General features: G+C 41.2%; 1 protein-coding gene across 5 annotated transcripts in view; it reads right to left on the minus strand.

Moving 5' to 3' along the window:
* The window catches only part of PHTF1 (putative homeodomain transcription factor 1), a 383,975-nt gene that overhangs the window by 248,670 nt on the left and 109,630 nt on the right, over positions 1-25,675 (minus strand). For all 5 annotated transcript variants that reach the window (XM_053706659.1, XM_053706661.1, XM_053706660.1 and 2 more), the window contains exons 6-7: positions 23,678-23,834; positions 8,489-8,590 (exon numbers count right to left, since the gene is read on the minus strand). In XM_053706659.1, coding sequence (XP_053562634.1) covers positions 8,489-8,590; positions 23,678-23,834 — 259 coding nt within the window. The remainder of the gene's footprint in view (positions 1-8,488; positions 8,591-23,677; positions 23,835-25,675) is intronic.

Consider the following 25,675-nt stretch of genomic DNA (forward strand, 5'->3'; position numbering starts at 1 on the left):
TTAGTGTAGAGCTCAGCCTCCCACCTGAAACATCAGACCCCCTGATGCCTCCCAAATAGCTCTCTTCCTTCCCCCACCCCACAATTGTCCCCGCCATCTTAAGTACTGGCAGAAACTCTGCCAGTACTAAAATAAAAGGTATATTTGGGCTTTTTTGAGTTTTTTTTTTAGCATATTTACATATGCTGCTGTGTAGGATCCCCCCTTAGCCCCCAACCTCACAGATCCCCCACCAAACAGCTCTCTAACCCTCCCCCTCTGCCTTAATGGGCGCCATCTTGGGTACTGGCAGCTGTCTGCCAGTACCCAGTTTAGAACAAAAATGTGCTTTTTTTTTAACAAAAATCCCTTTTTCTGTAGTGTAGCTCCCCCCACACCCAAGAACAACCCCCCACCCCTCCAAGATCCCTTTTACTAAAGTTTATTTGTTTTTTAATGTGTCCCTTTTCCCCCACAGTTACAATCTAATTTTCTGTAGTATAGCGGTTCCCACCCGCTCCCGCCCCGTGCACGCGCCCGCCCGCCACCCTCTGTGCACGCGCGCGCGCCCGTGCGCGCCCCCGTCAGCTCCGGCCCCGATCCCGCCCCCCTCCACCTTATACGGCCCATCGATGGCCGCCCACCCGCCTCCCAAGTCAGCTCCCACCCACCAACGTTACCGGCCACCGATGTCCGGTGCAGAGAGGGCCACAGAGTGGCTCTCTCTGCATCGGATGGCCATGCAGGGTTATTGCAGGATGCCTCCATATCGAGGCATCACTGCAATAACCGGAAAGCAGCTGGAAGCGAGCAGGATCGCTTCCAGCTGCTTTCCACACTGAGGACGTGCAGGGTACGTTCTCAGGCATTAACTGCCTTTTTTCTGAGGACGTACCCTGCACGTCCTCAGTCGTTAAGGGGTTAATGTTAACTTACAAAAATGACCTTTAATATCACTCAGTTGCCACCAAATTTTCCACATTAAAATATTCTAACCTCACACATGATCTAAATGTAACCACCAATAAGCAAGCACTATCTAGGGTGCTGAACCAAAAATGGTCCTGCTCCTTAGCTAAGATTCTTGTTTTTTTTCAAATAAAGATACCAAGAGAACAAAGAAAAACAATTGATAATAGGAGTAAATTAGAAAGTTGCTTAAAATTGCATGCTCTATCTAAATCATTGACGAAAAAAATTGGGTTTAGTATCCCTTTAATGTAAAAAAGTGCTTAATGAGCCAAATAATGCATAAAAAAACATCAATTGCCACAAAACTTTGCAACACGCAAAGTTTATCACTGCCCAAACCTATTCTAGAAGCTTCAAGAGTTTTGGATTCCCACACTGCAAATAATTCACATTAAGCATATTTGGTGTTGCTTAACGTACAAAATTACCTTTTTTGTATATCTTTTTATTAAGAGACATAATCAAAACATTACAGATATTATGTATTATAATATACAACAAAATTTGAAATAGTTCAGTTGTCTTGTCTCTTTCTTGTCAGAAATGTTTCTTCTTTAATCTGTACCATGTGGTAATATTACAAAAAAACAAACAAAAATAATAATCTTATACATATTCCAAACTCTCTTCTCCTCTCCCTCCTCCCCTACCTCGCACAGTATTGAAAAAAAAAAACTACAATACACTAGGATGCCATAAAATGCAATACAAATATGAAACAATATAGACTCAGAGGGCCCTTTTATTGGGCCCAGAACTGTGCGAAATGTCCTGCAAGAATACTTTGAAGAACAGTGTGTGTTAATAAAATAAAAGGACGTACCAGTTGCGTTTGCACATTATCAGGTAAGGATTGAATAAATGCGGACCATTTAAAGAAGAAGCGTTTTAAGAGGTTTATTATTAGGATTCTGCAAAGAATATTACTGCATAATAAATTGTGTAATCAACATTTTTTTAAATTGAGTGAATTTGGGTGCATGGGTTGCCTTCCACTTCTTAAGCAGGAGGTTCCTAAGTAATATAATTGTGTTAACTAGACTATTATTTTGACAGTCCTCTGAAAAGTTTACTAAGAAAAATATATGTTGCAAGGAAATAGTACAATCTAGATCAAAACTAAGTACTTTTTTTAACCAATAATTAAGCTGGGTCCACAACTGTAAAATTTTGGGGCATGACCAAAAATAATGGAAAATATCTGCATGGTCACTATTACACTTTACACAGGCTATATATCTTTTATACCATTTGGACAATTTATCTGCAGTAATATAGACCTGATAAATTAACTTTAAGTAGGATTCCTGTCAAGTAGTTGGAACCCAAGATTTATGAATCAATTTAAGACTATTTTGGATGTCTTGTATCTGAATACCCGTTTTTTGTTTTTTTTTGCCATTTTAGTTTAAGTCCTTCCCATTGTGATAAATCTGAATTCAATAAATTATAAAAATGAGAGATAGTATATACCCCCCATCCTGGAATAGCTTAATCACATTATGGAGGGAGTCAAGTGCCCAATTGAAACGATATTTGATTTTAAGTTTAGAGATATAGTGGCTGATTTGGAGGAAAGCAAAAAAGTCTTCTTTAGGCAGTTGGAAACAGACCGAGATATTATAAAAGGGAGTAATTACATAATCAGACAAGATAAATTGTTTAACCCGGAATAAGCCATTGTCCTTCCACTGTACAAAGACATTGTAAGTATTATCCGAGGTAAACTCAGGATTGCTTGTAATTGGAAGAAATTCCGTACAGTGAGGATTTCTTTTTATTTCAATGCAATATTTTTGCAAAGCTAATATTACATTTTTAAATCTTAATAAAAAGGAAACATCAATAGGTAATTTAGCGATATGACAGTGTAGAATAGCTTTAAGATCAAATGGGGCAATCAATTGGGTTTCACATTGTAAACATGTAACATATTCTTTCTCTGTAATCCAATCAACTGCAAATTTAAGTATTGCTACTAAGTTATAATACTTGATTTTTGGGAAAGCTAATCCTGAGGCCTCCCTGCACCGCATCAATTTTTTTTGTGCAATAAGGGGTTTCCTATCTAATCAAATATGCACGAGATTTATTTGGAAAAATATGGACACATCAGCTCTAAGCAAGAATAATGTTCTGCAGTAAATATAACAATTTGGGGAATATAATGGTTTTAATCAGAAAAGTGAAATAGGCACGTTTTTCCAATCATTTATTTCCTTCTACATTCTGTAAAGTATTTGGGGAAGTTTAGGTCGTACCATTTTGGGGATTCCTTGATAGTATTACACCCAAGTAATTAATGTGCATGACATCCTTGAACGGATGAAGAATGGAGTGAATTAATGTTTTTCCCAACCAGAGTAGTTCAGACTTCTTCAAATTAATTTTGTATCCTGAAAATTATCCATATAGTTTAAATATCATGCATGAATTTGACTAGGTCTGTTTCCAAATTGCCCAAGAGAAGCAGCAGATCATCTGCATATAGAGATAATACGATATTTTGGCCACTTAGCTGTATACCGTCTAGGTGTTGGCGGAGTAAGAATGCCAGGGGTACAAGAGAGATATTAAAAAAGTGGAGAAAGCGGACAGCCCTGTCTTGTCCCCCTGTGCAAATGAAAAGTTTCAGTGACTGTACCATTAATAATAATTGCAGAAGTATGAGAATTATATATAAATTGTATAAAATTATTAATATTGACAGTAAAGCCAAATTTTTATAGTGTATAAAACAGGTGGATTGTCTCCACTAATTGTGGTGCAAGTCTTTTGGCGATTATAGAGGTCAACAAAGTAACACTGAAAGACTTCTGAGTGCGAATCCCGCTAGTCAGTTTAAGGAAAAAATGCTGTGAGCTCGGATGGTCAGCTGTATACTTAGACACAATCGCAGCGTCTCTCAATGTCCTGCTCCGGCGGTATCCTTTTTACACTGACTTGACGAAACGGTCCTGTGCCTGATGATGTCACTTTAGTTCCGGGTATTTTGGATTCGTATAATAGTTGCACACACACAGCGTGAATGAAGCACACGTGTTTAAAACACGAGAAGGGCCGTTCACTGCATTATTTCTTTCTACCTCCGTCTGCCTTATAGACTCCTCAGGTAAAAGAAAGTGCCCTTAGTATTGTAAAGTGTTCCAAGTTGACGCATAAAATAAAGCATGTGGGGCTTTATCAAGACATCACTGGGAATGAGTCTGGTCCCAGTGCCTTATTTAGCTTAGCGTGTGTATCCCATCAAAGGTTTCTTCCCTTGTGATTGGGAGGTTTAATTGTTGCATTGTTTCCTGGGATCATTTAGGCAATTTTAAACTATTCCAGAAAAGTGTTTTCTGTCCTACATCTAAGGTAAGGTATCAGCTTTATACAAAGTTTGAAAGAAGTTAAAGAAAATCTTTTGTATCTCTGAATTAGTTATAAATTTATCCTGTCCAGACCTAATGTCAGTATATAACAACTCAGCTCTACTCTTAAAGCCATCATATAGAGATCTTTGTTGTCAATCATCCTGGGCAATTTTTTTTTTTATAATAAGGAGTCTCTCTGCGCTTTAAGTTTCACGTAGCTATCCTAGGTGCTTCTAGATGGGTTGCAGACATTTTTTTCACCCTATTAGATAATTGAATTTCTCTCTGCTTAAATTTTTTTTTTTTTTTTTACGTGTACACATATTTGATTTCTCTACACAAGACAGCTTTCCCTGCTTCTGAGAATGTTTCTACTTTATCTATCTATGTATGATTAAATTAAGCAAATTCCTTCCATTTAAAATGTAACCATTTCTGTGGGGCGGAGCTAACCATCATATCGAGCAGACGCATCTCTGATCAGCTCCGCATCAGGGCTTATAAATGGACTGTGTCTGGGCAAATAAATCCAACTTTTGACTACACAAAAGCCACTATTGTTGAAGAGAAGTACCCAGGAAGAATTCGGCAGAGTTTACAGAGTTGCTGCACGGACTTCATATCCCCCGCCTGAAGCAGCTGCCGTGGGGAAGTGACCGCGGGGGATCCGCTCTCCAGAGAGTCTAAGTGTACCAACTGAGATTTCTGTGTCATCTCAGTATATCGCCGTGTAAATTCTCCTTCCACGGGTCCCACAGACACCAACCGCCATTGGGGTGAAGTCGCTGCACTTTGCTCTGGGGACCCGCTGCTTGGCGCCATCACTGCACCACTACCTACTTACAGTATCCTCGCTCTGGAGGGCCGGGGCTCCGCTCTGGAGCACCTAACAGAAGCCTACAAGGAGGTACTGATAATTGATTTCTGCTGGGGTGTACTGAAAAACACAGCAGTATCCATACCCTCGAGGCAGCCTGTCAATCAGGCCAATTGCAATACAGGTGACCCAGAGGGTCTTTGTGAGTGGAGCCGTGGCCTGCAACTGCCACAGAAAGAGTGTGGTGGTGTTTGGGTGATCAGGGAACCATCTGAGAGTCAAATCTTACCGGCAGCCAGGAGTGCACCGGGAGTGGCACGAAAGTCCGCCATTTTGAGCCTACAGCCTGTCACGTAGCAGCCGTGGTGCAGACACTGGGGAGACCGGATTGCTCCTCCAAAACAAGACAGACTTCACCCTCCTCACAGCACACACAGTTGGAGACTGTTTGAACCAGCTCCTCCCAACTACAGATCCCCGGACGGTCTCATCAGCAGGAACAACCGACCATGTGGCCTAAAGGGGTAAGCAAATCTCCTTAATACTGCACTAAGCACCCTATAGATCCCAGCTCCTACACCTTCTATGGCCCAAGGCTCCCTACCTGCGCAAGATACCTGGACATTTGCCACTACTAAGGTCCCTAAGTTACATTTGCTGCATTACACCTTGAGGCCTGGTTCACCACTCTGAGTGTCCTGTACTATTCAGGCTTGCTCCCCTAATACTTCTCACTAAGGGATAACTACACTTGCCGACACAGCTACATCTGTGCCTTATCCCCTGATCTGGACATTGCACAACTGGGGGTACCTGCAGGGGGGCCAATTACCCCTCCAACCACAAACTTCTGAGCCCCATTGGGAACATTACTTTTACTCTCTACCCAGCCCGCATCTATACAGTGGCCCTGCACATCCCTACTCCGTAAAGAACGAGACTGTGGACACAAAGGAGACTTTGGGGGGACTCTCTATCTAGGTTGTCATCTATGTTACACAAGCATACTTGCCACTACCCCTAGACCTCCAAGCTGTGGCTCCTGACCGGGTCCTTCTAGTCCCAGTCTAACCTTTGCAACCCACTCTCTGAGCTCTAACTGCTGCTACGCCAGCTTAAGTGCCCTTCCCAGATAAATTTGGGATATCCTGGCCCGGTGCTCACGAGGAAATCTCCTAGGTCTTTGCCCTGCATAATGGCCTCCTGAGAGGGTGAAGAGTACTGCTACTCCCCCTCCCAGTGTCTGGGTGACCTTAAGCTACTTTAACTGGAACACGCAGGGAAGCCCTATGGGACTCTGTCCTATCTGGGGGTTGCTTAGAAGTAAGGAGTGAATAAATACCGGTTGGAGGGTACCATTACTCTTTCTCTAGATTGGGCCTGAACCTGCACCCCATCACACAGGCACTTTGAAACATATTCCTTTGTGAGCCCTGGGTTAAGACACAGTCTAGGTCACTGTGTAATCTGTTTGCTGAATTGCATTTCAGCCGCTGCGTCAGCTTACATACCTCTGTGGTCCATAACCTATAAGCCATAACCTGGGGTCTGCCCCATCTTTACCTCTTATTCAAATCAAGGTCAGGAGCATATCTACATAGGCCCAGTGTGTACAACCTCCACCTCATAGCTGCTGCATCAGCATTACTGTCTTTGGGACCCCATACATAACTGTATTATCTTTTTGATTTAATATGAATTGTATTGCTCTGTTGTATATATCCCTTGCACTAGGATATTAAGGGCAAACTGTGAGTCTCACTGGTGGAGATTAGTTGCTGCTGGCCCCCTCGTGCCTCCTCCTTTCCGGCCTAGCTTGTCTGGGCAGGTCAATTCCCTTTCCCCTTCCTCACGGTCATATCATCCCCTTTTCCCTGAGGTACGTGGGGGTCCATAGGGACCGCCATATATACGGCAATTAGTAAACTTATATACACTTGGTGATACCACATGAAAGATGATTTAATTCAAAATATATAGGTGGTCCTCACCCCCGCTCTCACTTTTATGTTGAATATCCGTGTTTTATATATGCTCTAGATACCTAGATACAGATATAACTCCTACCTCTTGCAGGTTGGGAAAAAGTATTTGTGTTGCTGAACTGTGGTGCAAAGAGACCCAATGCCCTGGCCTAAAATGCCACACACCTCGAGGAGACACCCTAAAACCCCTTTAGTGGTTAAGAAAACAGTCCTAGACCACTTTTCCCAGCATTCCACAGACCCTGCCCAGGGCGAGAGAATGGGTAGTGACCAGGACTCTCAGGACGAAGGCTCTCAGTCGAGCGCACACTCCACGGCCCATCTGCAACATTACATCACTGAAAAACACCTTGAATAAAATGCTTGCAGCTCAAAGCAAATCTATTACATCTGAAATTCAACGCAGTTCAGCAGAACTGCAGAAGGACATAGCTGAGATAGGAGATAGGGTGGATACCCTGGAACGGCAGCACAATGATCTCGCTACTGACCACTCCAACTTACTCTCTTATGCCGAGAATTTAGCCGATCAAATAACTCAATTGGAACTGAAGCTTGCGGACGTAGAAGATAGAGTCAGAAGGAACAATGTTCGCTTTAGAGGTATCCCAGAAAGCGTTCCCACAGGCGAGTTACAAGATTTCCTTAAATCCCTTTTTTCAGAATTGTTAGGCCCTCTTGAGGGCAACTCGCACACCATGGAGTGGGCACATAGAGCCCTTAGACCAAAATCCAATGGAGGCAAAGTAAAAACTACGGTATGAGTGAGGGGTTTTATAGGCTTTTGGAGTTTAGAAACTTTGCCTCCTCCTGGTAGGAATGTATATCCCATATGTAACAGCTCGTGAACTCTTGCCACCTATATGAAAGAAATAATATTTTTTAAATATACGTACAATTTTTTATATTGATAGACCTTTTTTAGGATGCTCATAAAAAATGCATTACTTTTAATTTAATTAGTTATTCAGGCTATATTTGTTTTTGTCAGTAATACACAAATTATAGAAATACACAAAGGAATATTTATATACAGTACATTGTTTATTTTGATATTTCAGGGAATGTTATCCCATTTTTTTTTTTTTAGAAAATCGTTGGGGATGGCTTTCCCATTAACATGTGTTCAGGATCTTTACAAATTAGGTTTAATATTAACTCCCTCCTTGTCAGATTTCTTTGATCTCAACTATAGCACGCTCCACAAAAAACACAATAATTCAAGAATTATTAATATAGCACAATCTGAGAAATCTGTCCTGATTGGACTACATCAACCCAGTTAAAATGTCAATACTACCAAACATGTTTTATATTTTTCAGAATCTACCAATTGGCATATCCAAGATCTTTTAAAAAATAACCCTAACATTACTCACCTCTTGTAGGAAAAAGATGGGAGAGAGGTAAAAGTAGTTGAGGCCTTGGACCTTTTGCTGACTTGCCTTTTGTCATCGCTGCTCACTGATTTCCGGAACTTTCTAGACACAAGCAAAAAAAGAAAATTGTCTATTTTTTTAAAAAAATATTTAAAGTGATGGTAAGTCAAAGTGTATAAAAAAACAAAAACGCTTAGATTTACCTTCACTAAAATTAACATTAGTTTCAGTCATCAATTACAAAAAAAGCGGTGTTAAACTCACCTTATCTGTGCGTCAAGTAGATCACTAAATTCAGCGCCTACTTGCACAGCGCTCTTCTCCAATGAGGTGACGTTTCCACCTCTAAACTAATAGCCATGCTAGCATACACAACACTGTCAGTTGACACGCATGGCTGATTGTTTTGAGGTGGAAACGTCACCTCATTGGAGAAGAGCACTGCGCTGTGGGCGGTCATAGGCGCTGAGTTAGCGATATACTTGCGGCACATATAGTGTAAGATTAACACCGGGTTTTTTTTAGTAAATGATGACTAATGTTTATTTTAAGTGATGGTAAATCCTAGCGCTTGTTATACGCTGCTTGGATTTGCCATCACTTTGATAAAAACTTTTTCCCATAACCCAGAAAAACAGCTCTTTTTTAAATGAATGTTTTCAAATTCCCTTTACTACTTTAAGTCAGGGTTTACTTATTTTGACTTGAAAATTTAATGACATAACTTCCCCAGAGTATGGTTGCCAAGAATGTTTACTGTAAACTCCAAGTAGTTTGTAAAACGTAGGCAAAAGGTCTGGAGCTATTACAATGATTACTTCTGAGCTGCCTCCAATAGAAAGTATTGAAACTCTAAAATGGAGAGCAAACGTGACAAGGACTTTTTTAAAGTGACATGAAACCCAATTTTTTTTCCTTTATCATTTAGATAGAGGTTACAATTTTAAACAACTTTCCAGTTTACTTCTATTATCTAATTTGCTTAGTTCTCTTCATAAAAGAAGTAAATTGGAAAATGTTTACAAATGTATGCGTTACCTGAATCGTGAAACAAAACAATGTGTTTCATGTCCCTTTAATTTGCATTCACTTCTAGCTTTGCATACATATTGCCTATGGAGTGCACAGAATATTTGCAAAATTCTTTTGGTGAGATAACACAGAGATACCTACAGACACAAAATTCTTAGAAAAAAATATGAAACCTGTAGGAAAATACCACTCTCTAAGAAATATAAAGTATGCTTAGAATTATGTGTTTTTAGGTATCACAGTAACTTTATATTTAAATACAGCTTTTTCCTGTATACTTTACTTTTTAACTGTGCAAATTAAATTCATATTTTGCTGTGTATTTTTTTTTATTTATTTATTTGTATTGAGGTATAGGATAAAACAATACAAAGTAACCACAAAGAAAGGCCCCCAACCCGTGGGAGCAATTTGCAAAAAACAGAATTTATGCTTACCTGATAAATTACTTTCTCCAACGGTGTGTCCGGTCCACGGCGCCATCCTTACTTGTGGGAATATCTCTTCCCCAACAGGAAATGGCAAAGAGTCCCAGCAAAGCTGGCCATATAGTCCCTCCTAGGCTCCGCCCACCCCAGTCATTCGACCGACGGACAGGAGGAAAAATATAGGAGAAACCATATGGTACCGTGGTGACTGTAGTTAGAGAAAATAATTCATCAGACCTGATTAAAAAACCAGGGCGGGCCGTGGACCGGACACACCGTTGGAGAAAGTAATTTATCAGGTAAGCATAAATTCTGTTTTCTCCAACATTGGTGTGTCCGGTCCACGGCGTCATCCTTACTTGTGGGAACCAATACCAAAGCTTTAGGACACGGATGAAGGGAGGGAGCAAATCAGGTTACCTATACGGAAGGCACCACGGCTTGCAAAACCTTTCTCCCAAAAATAGCCTCCGAAGAAGCAAAAGTATCAAATTTGTAAAATTTGGCAAAAGTGTGCAGTGAAGACCAAGTCGCTGCCTTACATATCTGATCAACAGAAGCCTCGTTCTTGAAGGCCCATGTGGAAGCCACAGCCCTAGTGGAGTGAGCTGTGATTCTTTCAGGAGGCTGCCGTCCGGCAGTCTCATAAGCCAATCGGATGATGCTTTTAAGCCAAAAGGAAAGAGAGGTAGAAGTTGCTTTTTGACCTCTCCTTGGACACAAAGAAGGTACAACTATCTCCTGGTTAATATTCTTGTTGGAAACAACCTTTGGAAGAAAACCAGGCTTAGTACGTAAAACAACCTTATCTGAATGGAACACCAGATAGGGCGGAGTACACTGCAGAGCAGATAACTCTGAAACTCTTCTAGCAGAAGAAATAGCAACCAAAAACAAAACTTTCCAAGATAATAACTTAATATCTATGGAATGTAGAGGTTCAAACGGAACCCCTTGAAGAACTGAAAGAACTAGATTTAGACTCCAGGGAGGAGTCAAAGGTCTGTAAACAGGCTTGATCCTAACCAGAGCCTGAACAAATGCTTGAACATCTGGCACAGCTGCCAGTCGTTTGTGTAGTAAGACAGATAAAGCAGAAATTTGTCTCTTTTTGAGAACTCGCAGATAATCCTTTATCCAAACCTTCTTGCAGAAAGGAAAGAATCTTAGGAATTTTTATCTTATTCCATGGGAATCCCTTGGATTCACACCAACAGATATATCTTTTCCATTTTTTATGGTAAATCTTTCTAGTTACCGGTTTTCTGGCCTGAACCAGAGTATCTATCACAGAATCTGAAAACCCACGCTTTGATAGAATCAAGCGTTCAATCTCCAAGCCGTCAGCTGGAGGGAGACCAGATTTGGATGTTCGAATGGACCCTGAACAAGAAGGTCCTGTCTCAAAGGTAGCTTCCATGGTGGAACCGATGACATATTCACCAGGTCTGCATACCAAGTCCTGCGTGGCCACGCAGGAGCTATCAAGATCACCGAGGCCCTCTCCTGTTTGATCCTGGCTACCAGCCTGGGAATGAGAGGAAACGGTGGAAACACATAAGCTAGGTTGAAGGTCCAAGGCGCTACTAGTGCATCCACTAGAGTTGCCTTGGGATCTCTGGATCTGGACCCGTAGCAAGGAACCTTGAAGTTCTGACGAGACGCCATCAGATCCATGTCTGGAATGCCCCATAATTGAGTCAACTGGGCAAAAATCTCCGGGTGGAGTTCCCACTCCCCCGGATGGAATATCTGACGACTCAGATAATCCGCTTCCCAGTTTTCCACACCTGGGATGTGGATCGCAGATAGATGGCAGGAGTGATCCTCCGCCCATTGTATTATTTTGGTTACTTCTTTCATCGCCAGGGAACTCCTTGTTCCCCCCTGATGATTGATATACGCAACAGTCGTCATGTTGTCTGATTGGAATCTTATGAATCTGGCCTTTGCAAGCTGAGGCCAAGCCCTGAGAGCATTGAATATTGCTCTTAGTTCCAGAATGTTTATCGGGAGAAGAGACTCTTCCCGAGACCATAGTCCCTGAGCTTTCAGGGATTCCCAGACCGCGCCCCAGCCCACTAGGCTGGCGTCGGTCGTGACAATGACCCACTCTGGTCTGCGGAAGCTCATTCCCTGGGATAGATGGTCCAGGGTCAGCCACCAACGGAGTGACTCTCTGGTCTTCTGATCTACTTGAATCACTGGAGACAAGTCTGTATAGTCCCCATTCCACTGTTTGAGCATGCACAGTTGTAATGGTCTTAGATGAATTCGTGCAAAAGGAACTATGTCCATTGTTGCAACCATCAACCCTACTACTTCCATGCACTGAGCTATGGAAGGACGTGGAACAGAGTGAAGAACTTGACAAGTGCTTAGAAGTTTTGACTTTCTGACATCTGTCAGAAAAATCCTCATTTCTAAGGAATCTATTATTGTTCCCAAGAAGGGAACTCTTGTTGACGGAGACAGAGAACTTTTTTTCTATGTTCACCTTCCATCTGTGAGATCTGAGAAAGGCCAGAACGATGTCTGTATGAGCCTTTGCTTTTGAAAGGGACGACGCTTGTATTAGAATGTCGTCCAAGTACGGTACTACTGCAATGCCCCTAGAAGGGACCCGAGTACCTTTGTGAAAATCCTTGGAGCAGTGGCTAACCCGAATGGGAGGGCCACAAACTGGTAATGTTTGTCCAGAAAGGCGAACCTTAGGAACTGATGATGTTCTTTGTGGATAGGAATATGTAGGTACGCATCCTTTAGATCCACGGTAGTCATAAATTGACCTTCCTGGATAGTGGGTAGAATCGTTCGAATGGTTTCCATTTTGAACGATGGTACCCTGAGAAATTTGTTTAGGATCTTTAAATCCAGAATTGGTCTGAAGGTTCCCTCTTTTTTGGGAACTACGAACAGATTTGAGTAAAATCCCATTCCTTGTTCCGTCATTGGAACAGGGTGTATCACTCCCATCTTTAACAGGTCTTCTACACAATGTAAGAACGCCTGTCTCTTTATTTGGTTTAAGGATAAGTGAGGCATGTGGAACCTTCCCCTTGGGGGTAGGTCCTTGAATTCCAGGAGATAACCTTGAGAAACTATTTCTAGTGCCCAGGGATCCTGAACATCTCTTGCCCAAGCCTGAGCAAAGAGAGAGAGTCTGCCCCCTACTAGATCCGGTCCCGGATCGGGGGCTACTCCTTCATGCTGTTTTGTTAGCAGCAGCAGGCTTCTTGGCCTGCTTACCCTTGTTCCAGCCTTGCATAGGTTTCCAGGCTGGTTTGGGCTGTGAGGCATTACCCTCTTGCTTAGAGGATGCAGAATTAGAGGCCGGTCCGTTCCTGAAATTGCGAAAGGAACGAAAATTAGACTTATTCTTGGCCTTGAAAGGCCTATCTTGTGGAAGGGCGTGGCCCTTTCCCCCAGTGATGTCTGAGATAATATCTTTCAATTCTGGCCCAAAGAGAGTTTTACCTTTGAAAGGGATGTTAAGCAATTTTGTCTTGGATGATACATCCGCTGACCAAGACTTTAGCCAAAGCGCTCTGCGCGCCACAATTGCAAACCCTGAATTTTTCGCCACTAATCTAGCTAATTGCAAAGCGGCATCTAAAATAAAAGAGTTAGCCAACTTAAGTGCGTGAACTCTGTCCATAACCTCCTCATACGGAGTCTCTCTACTGAGCGACTTTTCTAGTTCCTCGAACCAGAACCACGCTGCTGTAGTGACAGGAACAATGCACGGAATGGGTTGTAGAAGGTAACCCTGCTGTACAAAAATCTTTTTAAGCAAACCTTCCAATTTTTTATCCATAGGATCTTTGAAAGCACAACTATCCTCGATAGGGATAGTAGTTTGCTTGTTTAGAGTAGAAACTGCCCCCTCGACCTTAGGGACTGTCTGCCATAAGTCCTTTCTGGGGTCGACCATAGGAAATAATTTCTTAAATATAGGGGGGGGAACAAAAGGTATGCCGGGCTTCTCCCACTCCTTATTCACTATGTCCGCCACCCGCTTGGGTATAGGAAACGCGTCGGGGTGCACCGGAACCTCTAGAAACTTGTCCATCTTGCATAATTTCTCTGGAATGACCAAGTTGTCACAATCATCCAGAGTAGATAACACCTCCTTAAGCAGTGCGCGGAGATGTTCTAATTTAAATTTAAATGTCACAACATCAGGTTCAGCTTGTTGAGAAATTTTTCCTGAATCTGAAATTTCCCCATCTGACAAAACCTCCCTCATGGCCACCTCAGATTGGTGTGAGGGTATGACAGAACAATTATCATCAGCGCCCTCCTGCTCTTCAGTGTTTAAAACAGAGCAATCGCGCTTCCTCTGATATGCAGGCATTTTGGATAAAATATTTGCTATGGAGTTATCCATTACAGCCGTCAATTGTTACATGGTAATAAGCATTGGCGCGCTAGATGTACTAGGGGCCTCCTGCATGGGCAAAACTGGTGTAGACACAGTAGGAGATGATGTAGTATCATGTCTACTCCCCTCATCTGAGGAATCATCTTGGGCAATTTCATTATCTGTGGCAGTACTGTCCTTACTTTGTTTGGACGCTATGGCACAATTATCACACAATTTTGAATGGGGAGACACATTGGCTTTCATACATATAGAACATAGCTTATCCGAAGGCACAGACATGTTAAACAGGCTTAAACTTGTCAATAAAGCACAAAAAACGTTTTAAAACAAAACCGTTACTGTCTCTTTAAATTTTAAACAGAGCACACTTTATTACTGAATATGTGAAAAAGTATGAAGGAATTGTTCAAAATTTACCAAAATTTCACCACAGTGTCTTAAAGCCTTAAAAGTATTGCATATCAATTTTCAGAGCTTTAACCCTTAAAATAACGGAACCGGAGCCGTTTACAATTTTAACCCCTATACAGTCCCAGCTACAGCCTTTGCTGTGACTTTACCAAGCCCAGAGGGGAATACGATACCAAATGACGCCTTCTAGAAACTTTTCCAACTACTTTCAGGTTCTCACACATGCATCTGCATGTCTTGCTCTCAAAAACAACTGCGCAGTAATGGCGCAAAAATGAGGCTCAGCCTACAACTGGGAAGGCCCTCCCTGACTGGAAAAGGTGTCTAACATAGTGCCTGACGTTAAAAAACGTTCCCCAAGTTTATAAGTGTGAATTATCAGCATAAACATGTATAAAATGTCCAAATAAAGCAATCGATTTAGCCCATAAAAGTGTCTACCAGTTTTATAGCCCATATTAAGCCCTTCATTCTGTTTGAAACTAAGAAAATGGCTTACCGGTCCCCATGAGGGAAAATGACAGCCTTCCAGCATTACACAGTCTTGTTAGAAATATGGCTAGTCATACCTTAAGCAGAAAAGTCTGCTAACTGTTTCCCCCAACTGAAGTTACTTCATCTCAACAGTCCTATGTGGAAACAGCAATCGATTTTAGTTACTGTCTGCTAAAATCATCTTCCTCTCACAAACAGAAATCTTCATCCTTTTCTGTTTCAGAGTAAATAGTACATACCAGCACCATTTTAAAATAACAAACTCTTGATAGTAGAATAAAAAAACTACAACTAAACACCACATACTCTTAACCATCTCCGTGGAGATGTTGCCTGTGCAACGGCAAAGAGAATGACTGGGGTGGGCGGAGCCTAGGAGGGACTATATGGCCAGCTTTGCTGGGACTCTTTGCCATTTCCTGTTGGGGAAGAGATATTCCCACAAGTAAGGATGATGCCGTGGACCGGACACACCAATGTTGGAGAAATATACATCACTATTCATACACTGAACATCAAATCAAAGATATAAGGCATAAATAATAGCTGACATTTCAAGAACTACAAGTAGTAAAGGACTAATAGCCAGAAGTAGTTTCTAGTAATGTAATGTTAAAGTGGTTAATGGACCTATAAATTGGCCTCAGATTTTTTAAGTTATTGGTTAATAGGACCTCTTTTGGGTCCTCACAACTATAATTTTCCATATTTGGTAAAAAAGAATTTAACATTAGTTACTATAGTTAAACACATAAAAATTGACTAACATTTTTTTAAAGATAGGATCTGCGTCCCTTGGCTTATCAGGAATAGCCCAAATGGGGGGTAACGGAGCCAGCAATATCAAGTAAGGCCTATAACGTAACTATATTCTCTTATCTTACAGGGAAATGTATCAGAAATTATATAGTCAACAGGTATATACATATCAGGTATTACCTATCTTATCTAAAAATAGGGGATCCTTTATAGATGTATATCAATGGCTATACAATCCTAATCATTGTACACCCTATCTGCATGGCACATTAACTCATAACATTACAAAGACAAAATTTACACTATACAAAAATATACAATAATCATTCCTTATTATGGTGAACTATAGTAAATTCAATAGGGTACCAACACGCTAATATATCATTTTACCTTGTCATAAAGCTATAGTGATATTATACATGCACAGTAAAATTACTCTAAGCTCTTAATAAACCTTCCCTATATGAGCTAGCAGAGAAATAGTACCTATTAACAAATAATATATGGCAGTAGTAACTACACCTATAGATAACTGAACAGTAGGTAAACAATAGAAGCACAATTTTACTAACTATATAACAACCAACTCTAAAACTCTCATTAGCAATACTCTAGTTGAAAACAGTTATTTAGCTTTATATGCAGTTCGCCGGATCCTAGGCTGCTAGTATAAACCTATGGAGTAGGAGAAAAGATAACGCTAGCACCTATCCAACACCCTTCCTCTGGATAATGCAAACTCTGGTAAATAAGTTGTGGGTGACTGATTTCCGAGGCAACATCTTGCACATAGCACATTGTATGCAATTTGCTTGCTTGATAAATACTCCACAAGATATATGAGGCTGTAGGGCTGACTCCATGTTAAGCGCCTTAAATTGAATTGTCCTCTGATACAGTCTATCTGGTATCTTGCTAAGAGCGCTCAGTTCCAATGTTAATGATTCAGACCACTGAGATATGGTGTCCACTGGATCGTAGTAGCTAAGTAGATGCATGGCTCCTGGCCATACCACGCTCTCTATACAGTCCTCTTGCTCTCCATCCAAATAGAACATGTCATGTTCCCGGGGATCGGCCGCCTCCCCTGGGCCCAAGACAACCATATAACCATACAAGGGCACCACCCCAGTGGTCCCTCTCCTGATAGATGCAGAGAGACTGCTAGAAATCAGCTGCTGTTCTAGTGTAGCACTCTCCACACACGCTTTAGAACTTACTGTGTGCGGATTCATTAACTGAGAGCTAGTCAACAACGAGGCCGTTCTCCAAGTATTATTGTGGGACCGTGTTGCCGCTTCCTTGATCACACCATTCGTTGAGAGGCTATCAGTATATGTATCTCCAGAGTGTATGGAGTTAAACAGTACATCCAGCTGGTCACATAATTTGTGCTTGAAATCATCCAGGAGCATTTGAACAGTACAGTACAGTTCCCCCATGACTAATAAGTGTACAAGTGACAGTATATCTGTGCCGTTATGAAGCAGTAATGGTTAGCACCAAAAGCTGGTATCTGCGTACCTTTTACCCCAGAAACCTGGGGGGGGGGATTGTGCGGCAGCCTTCGCCACGCAATTCTCTATCCACACAACGGAAACAGCTTAGCAAACCGCAGTCATGTATGGCGCACTTGGATAACATAGGTCAGGGCGTCAATCCTCTGCTTCTGTTTTTTGCTAAACATGTAGGTAGGTATAGGGTCCCAATAGAAAAGTCATAGTAAACAAAACCTCCAAACTTGAAAGCCAAAAAGAACCCAAATAAGAAATAGTAAACAGGAGCTTCATGTAGACACGTCTGACCGCTCCAGGCATGGGCTCCGCCCGCTTGCTATGTATTTTTAATACAATTTTGAATTATATCCTTATGATTTTTGAACTACTTATTTTATTAAGCACAATATTACAAAATATGTGTTTCTTTTCACACACAGAAATGTAGGCTATGGCCCTTAGCGAGATACACATGTCAATGCAACATTTGCCTACAGAGAATCCACTGTGAAGGACCTTGTAGCATTAACTACTTTTTAGATAATCTCATCTAAGATGGGAGCTTTAGAGAATTAAGCTCTGAGTTTTTAATTCAGCCTGAATAACATTTGAATATCATAGACAAGAAAGAATTACTCATTAACCAACTCATAAAGCCATGCTTGCTATGCTACTGAAACCCTGAATGTTTAACCATCTGATAATCTTAAAGGTACAAAGAATTTGACTGTAGATAAGAACCAAAAGGCCCATCAAGTCCACCCATATTACCGTTTTCTAAGGATAGCTTTATGCATGTCCCAGGCATTTTTTAATTCCTTTACATTTCTCCTGAATCTGCTACCTTCTAACTTTAGAATGTAGCACCTTGTGCTGGTATTTTTTTTTTGTGCAAAATGCTTTCAGCTTCCACTTCTTTTTTTTTTAACAAACTGGGTACTGTCAGACAGCTGCCAGCACCCAAGATTGCGGCAACTAGGTAGAGGGGGAGGGTTAGAAAGCTGTTTGGGGGGGATCCAACACTGCAGAATAGCTAGAAAAAAAGCCTTTTATTTTAATACTGGCGGACTTTCTGCCAGTACTTAAGATGGTGGTGACAATTGTGAGGTGGGGGAGGGAAGAGAGCTGTTTGAGGGGGGTCAGGGAGGGATCAGAGGGTGGGGATGTGTCAGGCGGGAGGCTGATCTCGCCACTAAAGCTAAAATTAACCCTACAAGCTACCTAATTAACCCCTTAACTGCTGGGCATAATACAAGTGTGGTGCACAGCGGCATCTAGTGGCCTTCTAATTACCAAAAAGCAACGCCAAAGCCATATATGTCTGCTATTTCTAAGCAAAGGGGATCCCAGAGAAGCATTTACAACAATTTGTGCCATAATTACACAAGCTGTTTGCAAATTATTTCAGTGAGAAACCTAAAGTTTGTGAAAAAGTTTGTGAAAAAGTGAACAATTTTTTTTATTTGATCGCATTTTGCGGTGAAATGGTGGCATAAAATACCAAAATGGGCCTAGATCAATACTTTGGGTTGTCTACTAAAAAAAAATATATACATGTCAAGGGATATTCAGGGATTCCTGACAGATATCAGTGTTACAATGTAACTGTCGCTAATTTTGAAAAAAAACAATGGTTTGGAAATAGATAAGTGCTACTTGTATTCATTGCCCTATAATTTGCAAAAAAGCAAAGAACATGTAAACATTGGGTATTTCTAAACTCAGGACAAAATTTAGAAACTATTTAGCATGGGTGTTTTTTGGTGGTTGTAGATGTGTAACAGATTTTAGGGGTCAAAGTTAGAAAAAGTGTGTTTTTTTTCATCATATTTTATAAGCATTTTTATAGTAAATTATAAGATACTAGTCCTAAAGCCCGTTCACACGGGCCTTTTTTTGCAGTATAGCGGTCCCACCCCTTACACTCTCTCCCTCCCCCTCTCTTTTGCTCTCTCTCTCCCCCTCTCTTTTGCGCTCTCTCCCCTCTCTTTTGCGCTCTCTCTCTCCCCCTCTCTTTTATGCACTCTCTCTCCCCCTTCTCTTTTGCGCTCTCTCTCTCTCCCCCTCTCTTTTGCACTCTCTCTCCCCCCCTCTCTTTTGCGCTCTCTCCCCCCCTCTCTTTTGCGCTCTCTCTCTCCCTCTCTTTTGCGCTCTCTCTCTCCCTCTCTCTTTTGCGCTCTCTCTCTCCCTCTCTCTTTTGCTCTGTCTCTCTCCCCTCTCTTTTGCTCTCTCTCTCCATCCCTCTCTTTTGCTCTCTCTCTCCATCCCTCTCTTTTGCTCTTTCTTCCCCTCTCTTTTGCTCTCTCCCTCTCTTTTGCTCTCTCCCCCTCTCTCTCTCTCCCCCTCTCCATCTCCCCCTCCTCTCTCCATCTCCCCCCTCCATCTTCCCCCTCCTCTCTCTCTCTTTCTCCCCTCCTCTCTTCTTTTGCTCTCTCTCCCCCTTTTCTTTTGCTCTCTTTCTCTTTCCCCCTCTTATTTTCTCTCTCCCCCTTTATTTTGCTCTCTCTCCCCCCTCTCTTGCTCTTTCCCCTCTCTTTTGCTATCTCTTATCCTATCTTTAGCTCTTTCCCCATCTCTTTTGTTCTCTCCCCCCTCTTTCTATCTCTCCCCTCTCTATCTCTCTCTCCTCTATCTCGTGTGCGCGACCGTGCCCGGCCCCGCCCCTGTCATGCCCAGCCCCGCCCCGTCATGCTTGGCCCCACCCCCATCGAGTCTGGCCACCTGCCGCTGACGCACAGCCACGCACACTTCTGCCCGCACTGGCTGCAAACAGCAGATCAGGTAGGGACTCTAAGGCCAGGTGTGTTTGTCCTCGTGCTGTCTCTACTGCGCATGACAGCTTCGGACAAACACACTTGGCCTTTTATATTATAGGATGATGAAAATAATGGTATCTTTAGAAAGTCCATTTAATGGCGAGAAAAACGGTATATAATATGTGTGGGTACAGTAAATGAGTAAGAGGAAAATTACATCTAAACACAAACACTGCAGAAATGTAAAAATAGCCCTGGTCCTTAAGGGTAAGAAATTGAAAAATGGCCTTGCCCTTAAGGGGTTAATCATGAGCCAAACTTGTGGTTAAGTGGCTGTAATACAAAAAGCACCTGGATTGGACTATACATAGCTCTTGTGACTGCTGTAGTTGTAGCACACACTGCTCTCCAAATGCTACACTCCAGGAACCCAGAACACAATTTCCTCAAGCCTCATACCGACACTGTAAATCAATCCTAGTCTGCTATACCTTCTCTCCGCTACCAAACACGGCTTATTGTCACAATCAGAGCAGGCTCTATAATTAGACCATGTGGGACAACAAGATCCAGGCAGCATTTAAAAGTGATGGCACAAAGAAATGACATATTCTGCATAATAGTGTTTTAAAAGAAAATACTCTCATAATGTGACTATTATATGCTTTTTCAAGAAAGGATTCCCAGAGAATGAAGCAAACTTGATAATAGAAGTAAATTGGAAAGTTGTTTACATATGTATGGTCTATCTGAATCATGAAAGAAAATGTTTGGGTGTAATGTCCCTTTAAGGTAAAATGAGATAACATTAAACTATTTCAAAGTTGTATTGCATATATTATCATTAAAGTAAAGGTAAAGTTAGAGCGTTCTTTTTGCAGTATTGTACTTTTAAGCATATGAAATAGAGTCGCTAAGTTATTTTGTTCAAAATATTAGTTATTACTATAATATTGGGCTTTGATTTTTCCCTACCATTCCGTTTGAAACTTCTCCCATGAGCTATTTCCTGATTTTTTATATTGTGACGTATACCCACCCGCTCTATACGTGTCTATAAGGCATGTGCATGACGAGTATACTAACTGCGCATGAGCATCAACTCGCTGATGGTCAACAATCCCGTCCTGCGTAAATTACAGCGCATGCTAACTGCCTACTGTCAAAAAATGAAGAATCTATGAAAGAAGATAACATGCAGAGGGTGCCTCCTAGTGTAATAATGCGATTATAAAGGGGCGCATGTAAGTCTTGTGTTATGGTAATACTCACAAGAGTGGCAGCACCCAATGTGCTAAATGGTGCAGGCTGGGAGCTCTCAATGTCCCAGCTCACTGGTTCTAGGAGTAGAGAATAAGGTCCAAAACTAATCTTGTGAGAAAGCACTTAGCTCAGTGCTAAAGACCTCAGAGCTGCCCGGCAAGCTCGCCACTAGGCACAGGAACACCACCACAAGAAAACATGGATTAACGGTGCAAATTCACCGGATGCCAATGTCAAAACTACCACCACTATTCAAGAGTGGTCAAAAGTGGCTAAAAGCATTGTAGATGGTAACAACAAAATCACAGGAGTGTATAATAAAAAGTTAAATACGCTTTAATAAAAAAATAAAAACATGTTTCTCAGCTACACGCTGTTTCATCAGGCTTTAACTTTTTATTATACACTTCTGTGGTTTTGTTGTTACCACTTACAATGATTTTAGCCACTTTAAAATTTGACCACTCTTGAGTAGTGGTGGTAGTTTTGTCTATCTTTGAGAGGAGCAGCCGTGATGTTTATTGGGGATTGCACCACCTTGGATTGTACCAATTGCAATTGAAGTCACACTTGACACTGAAAGGTTTTTCAGTCTCCAATTTGGACTCAGATAAGAACTTGTGTTGGTGTCTCTATCTGTGACACAATTATTGTGCTTCTTTCTCTTTAACCATACAGTCTTTACCTTATATATCTTGAACACTCCGATATTAATGTTTTTAGTTCATATGATCATCATTTCTTTGTACTATTGCGCCCCCTAGAGTTGTACACAGCAGTGTTATGACTGAGCAGTTTTGTATACTGTTAAAAAATAAATCACTATAATAAACTATACTATAAAATAATACACCTCCCCATTTATCTATAAAGCTATGTCGCTAAAGTTATAATTAATGTTTAAATAATGTGTCACAAAGATGTGCTAAAACGCCGGTGGCCGACAAAACCTCGCGAGCCTAGCCAGGCTCCTTAAACTCAGTGCCGGACAGGGAATTGAGCCCCGGTCTGCCGCTTCTTAAAAGGGGCGTAGAGTAGAAGGCACCTAGGGATATCACTTGTTTAGGGTGCTGCCTTCTAGGAGAATGGGGGGCACTTCAAATCCAGTACCCCATTCCTCCTGGAAGGAAGCACCCCCAAACAAGTGGTATCCCTAGGTGACTCATCAAATTGCCGACAACATACTAAAAGACCAACTTGATGCCCAGGTCCAGCACTGAGCTCCAGGAGCTCAGATAGGCCGGTGAGGTTTTGCCAGCCCTCTGGCTTTTACCTAATCTCTTTGACAAAAAAAGCATGGTCATGTACAATGTAGATTATTTAAAGCAGGGGTCAGCAACCTTGGGCCCCCAGATGTTTTGGAACTACATTTCTCGTGAGCCTAAAGATTGTCTCAGCATCATGGGAAATGTAGTTCGAAAACATCTGAGAGCCCAAGGTTGCTGACCCCTGATTTAAGGTATTGGAGATTTCATAAAAGGGATTAAATAGTTGCTTGCTATTATTTAAAATATAAATACATATTTGAAAATATATGTTAGCGTTTAAAATAATATTAAGAAACAATTTTATCCCTTTTAAGATATCTACAATACTTTAAACAATGTGCATTGAACAAGGTAATGCATATCATTTAAACTTTGACCCCTAATTTGCTTCACACTTCATTCTCTTGCTATTCTTTATTGAAGAGCAGGTATGTAGATTTAGGAGCGTGCATATGTATGGAGTACAATGTTATACCTTTGCAAGAACTCTAGGTGGCCGCAGTGCTTCTCGTCATGTAGTGCTCCAGAGAACAAGAAACTTTTTTACATATGTATGTTTTGTCTGAACAACAAAAGAAAACATTTCAGTTTTATTTCCCTTTAATCTTGCTCTATGTAAAGTTATGACCACTTCCTTATTGTGTGTGATGTCATCACCTTGCCATTCTCTCACTAGATAACAAGGAAAGTTATCCAGTGTCATACACCAAACACAGGAAGGAAAGGGGACAAATGACAGAGTGGTCCTTCACAATTAAGTGATTAACATTTTTTTTAATACAAGGGAACATCTCTGGACACCATACTACAATTTCTAGTTACCATGGTAACTGGGGGTTCAGTATTTTTCAAGCCATGAAATGAGTAAGAAAAACTAAACTTTATGTTTCTTACCTCAGTCTTTTGATTCCATTTTTCCCTGATACTCTGCTACTTTGTGTAGATACAATCTGACAATGCACAGTCCCAAGGAGAAGCATGAGGCACGTAGGTCCCAACTGCTCACTCACACTTGCAGCAGGCACCATAAAATACAGCACAATCGCTATCGCTGTACGAAAACAAAATATATCATTAATGGTAAATAAATAATACACATTTAAACACTGTTCATGGTAAAAATGTCAAGATTCTCGATTTAAGCACGCCTGATCACTAATGATATGTTTAGTCTTTTAAAAAAAAACATGGAAAATCAATGGCAAGAAAGTAATGTTATTTAAAGGGACGGTCTAGTCAAAATTAAACTTTCATGATTCAGATAGTGCATGCAATTTAAAATAACTTTCCAATTTACTTGTATCATCAAATTTGCTTTGCTCTCTTGGATTTCTTTTTGTGGAAAGCTAAACCTAGGTAGGCTCATCTGCTAATTGAACTGTGTCTTATCTCAGTGCATTTTGACAGTTTTGACAGACACTGTTAGTTTATTTATGTCATATAGATAACACTGTGCTCCCTCCCGTGTTGGTTATGCAAAACTAGGGATTATCTATCATTTTTAACCCTTTGAGTGCTAAGCATTTTCCCACCTGGGTGCTAAGCTGATTTGAGAGTTTTTATTTTATTTAAATATATTTTTTTTAACTTATTTTTTTTTCTTTCAGATCCCCAAGACTTAAAGGGATACTAACCCCAATTTTTTTCTTTCATGATTCAGATAGAGCATGCAATTTTAAGCAACTTTATAATTTACTCCTATTCTCAATTTTTCCTTGTTCTCATGTTATCTTGATTTGAAAAAGCAGTAATAAAAGGTTAGGAGCCGGCCCATTTTTAGTTCAGCACCTGGGTAGCACTTGCTGATTAGTTTGCTACATTTAGCAACAAATCAGCAAGTGCTACCCAGGTGCTGAACAAAAAATGGTCCGACTCTAAAGCTTACAGTGCTGCTTTTTCAAATCAAGATAACAAGAGAACAAAGAAAAATTGATAATAGGAGTAAATTAGAAAGTTGCTTAAAATCTCATGCTCTATCTGAATCATGAAACGTTTAAACGTTGGGTGATTACCTTTCCAACGGTGGGTCTTGGGGGTCTGTAGCTGCTTAGATGCCTGAGATACAGGCTTATAATCAGCATGCCCCCTTTCCCTATACTTATTGTGATTTTTCAATAAAGTTGGGCGGTGACGTCATCACGTCATTGCGCGTGACGTCACCGAGCAAAACGTGAAGCCCCAGCGATGCCTGTAACTATACAGGCCCGATCACCGGGGAAGAAGCGGGTGGGAACCCCCAGATCTCCCTCAAGGTGGAAGAGTGCTAGTGACGGCTCTAAAATTCCAGAAGAAACAAATAAAAAAGGATTTAAGGCCGCCCACAGAAAATAACAGGCGGGGAGCTGTAGACTCTCCCCGTACAGAAGAAAAGAAAATTATCTGGTAAGCATAATTTAAATTTTTCTTCTTAAAACAGGGAGAGTCCACAGCTGCATTCATTACTTTTGGGAAATCAATACCCAAGCTTATATAGAGCACACTGAAAGCAAACGGGCTGGATCAAAAATGCGGCCCATTCTGATGGCACCACAGCCTGTCACAACCCAGATTCCCGATAAAATACTACTTCAACAGAAGCAGAAGGAACAAAAAATAGAAAGATCCCTGAGAGAGACCACTTAGAAATTCTGGACTCCACTAAGCACAAAAGCCTCTGAGGAGACAAAAGTCCCACTGCCTCTCCACGATCAATGGAAAGGGAACAACAAACACACTTCCCACCATATTCTCCACAACTAATACAATTTTCCTAAAAGGAACAATCTCTAAAATAAAATAAAACACACCTGATCAAAAGAAAATCAGCAGTACCCGCAGGTGAACACCAACAAGGAACGGAAACACCAACAGGACCAGCCTGTCAGATACCCTATTCCTCAAGAGCTCAGAACT

This window comes from Bombina bombina, chromosome 3, assembly GCF_027579735.1.
Source record: "Bombina bombina isolate aBomBom1 chromosome 3, aBomBom1.pri, whole genome shotgun sequence".
Classification (NCBI taxonomy): Eukaryota; Metazoa; Chordata; class Amphibia; order Anura; family Bombinatoridae; genus Bombina; species Bombina bombina.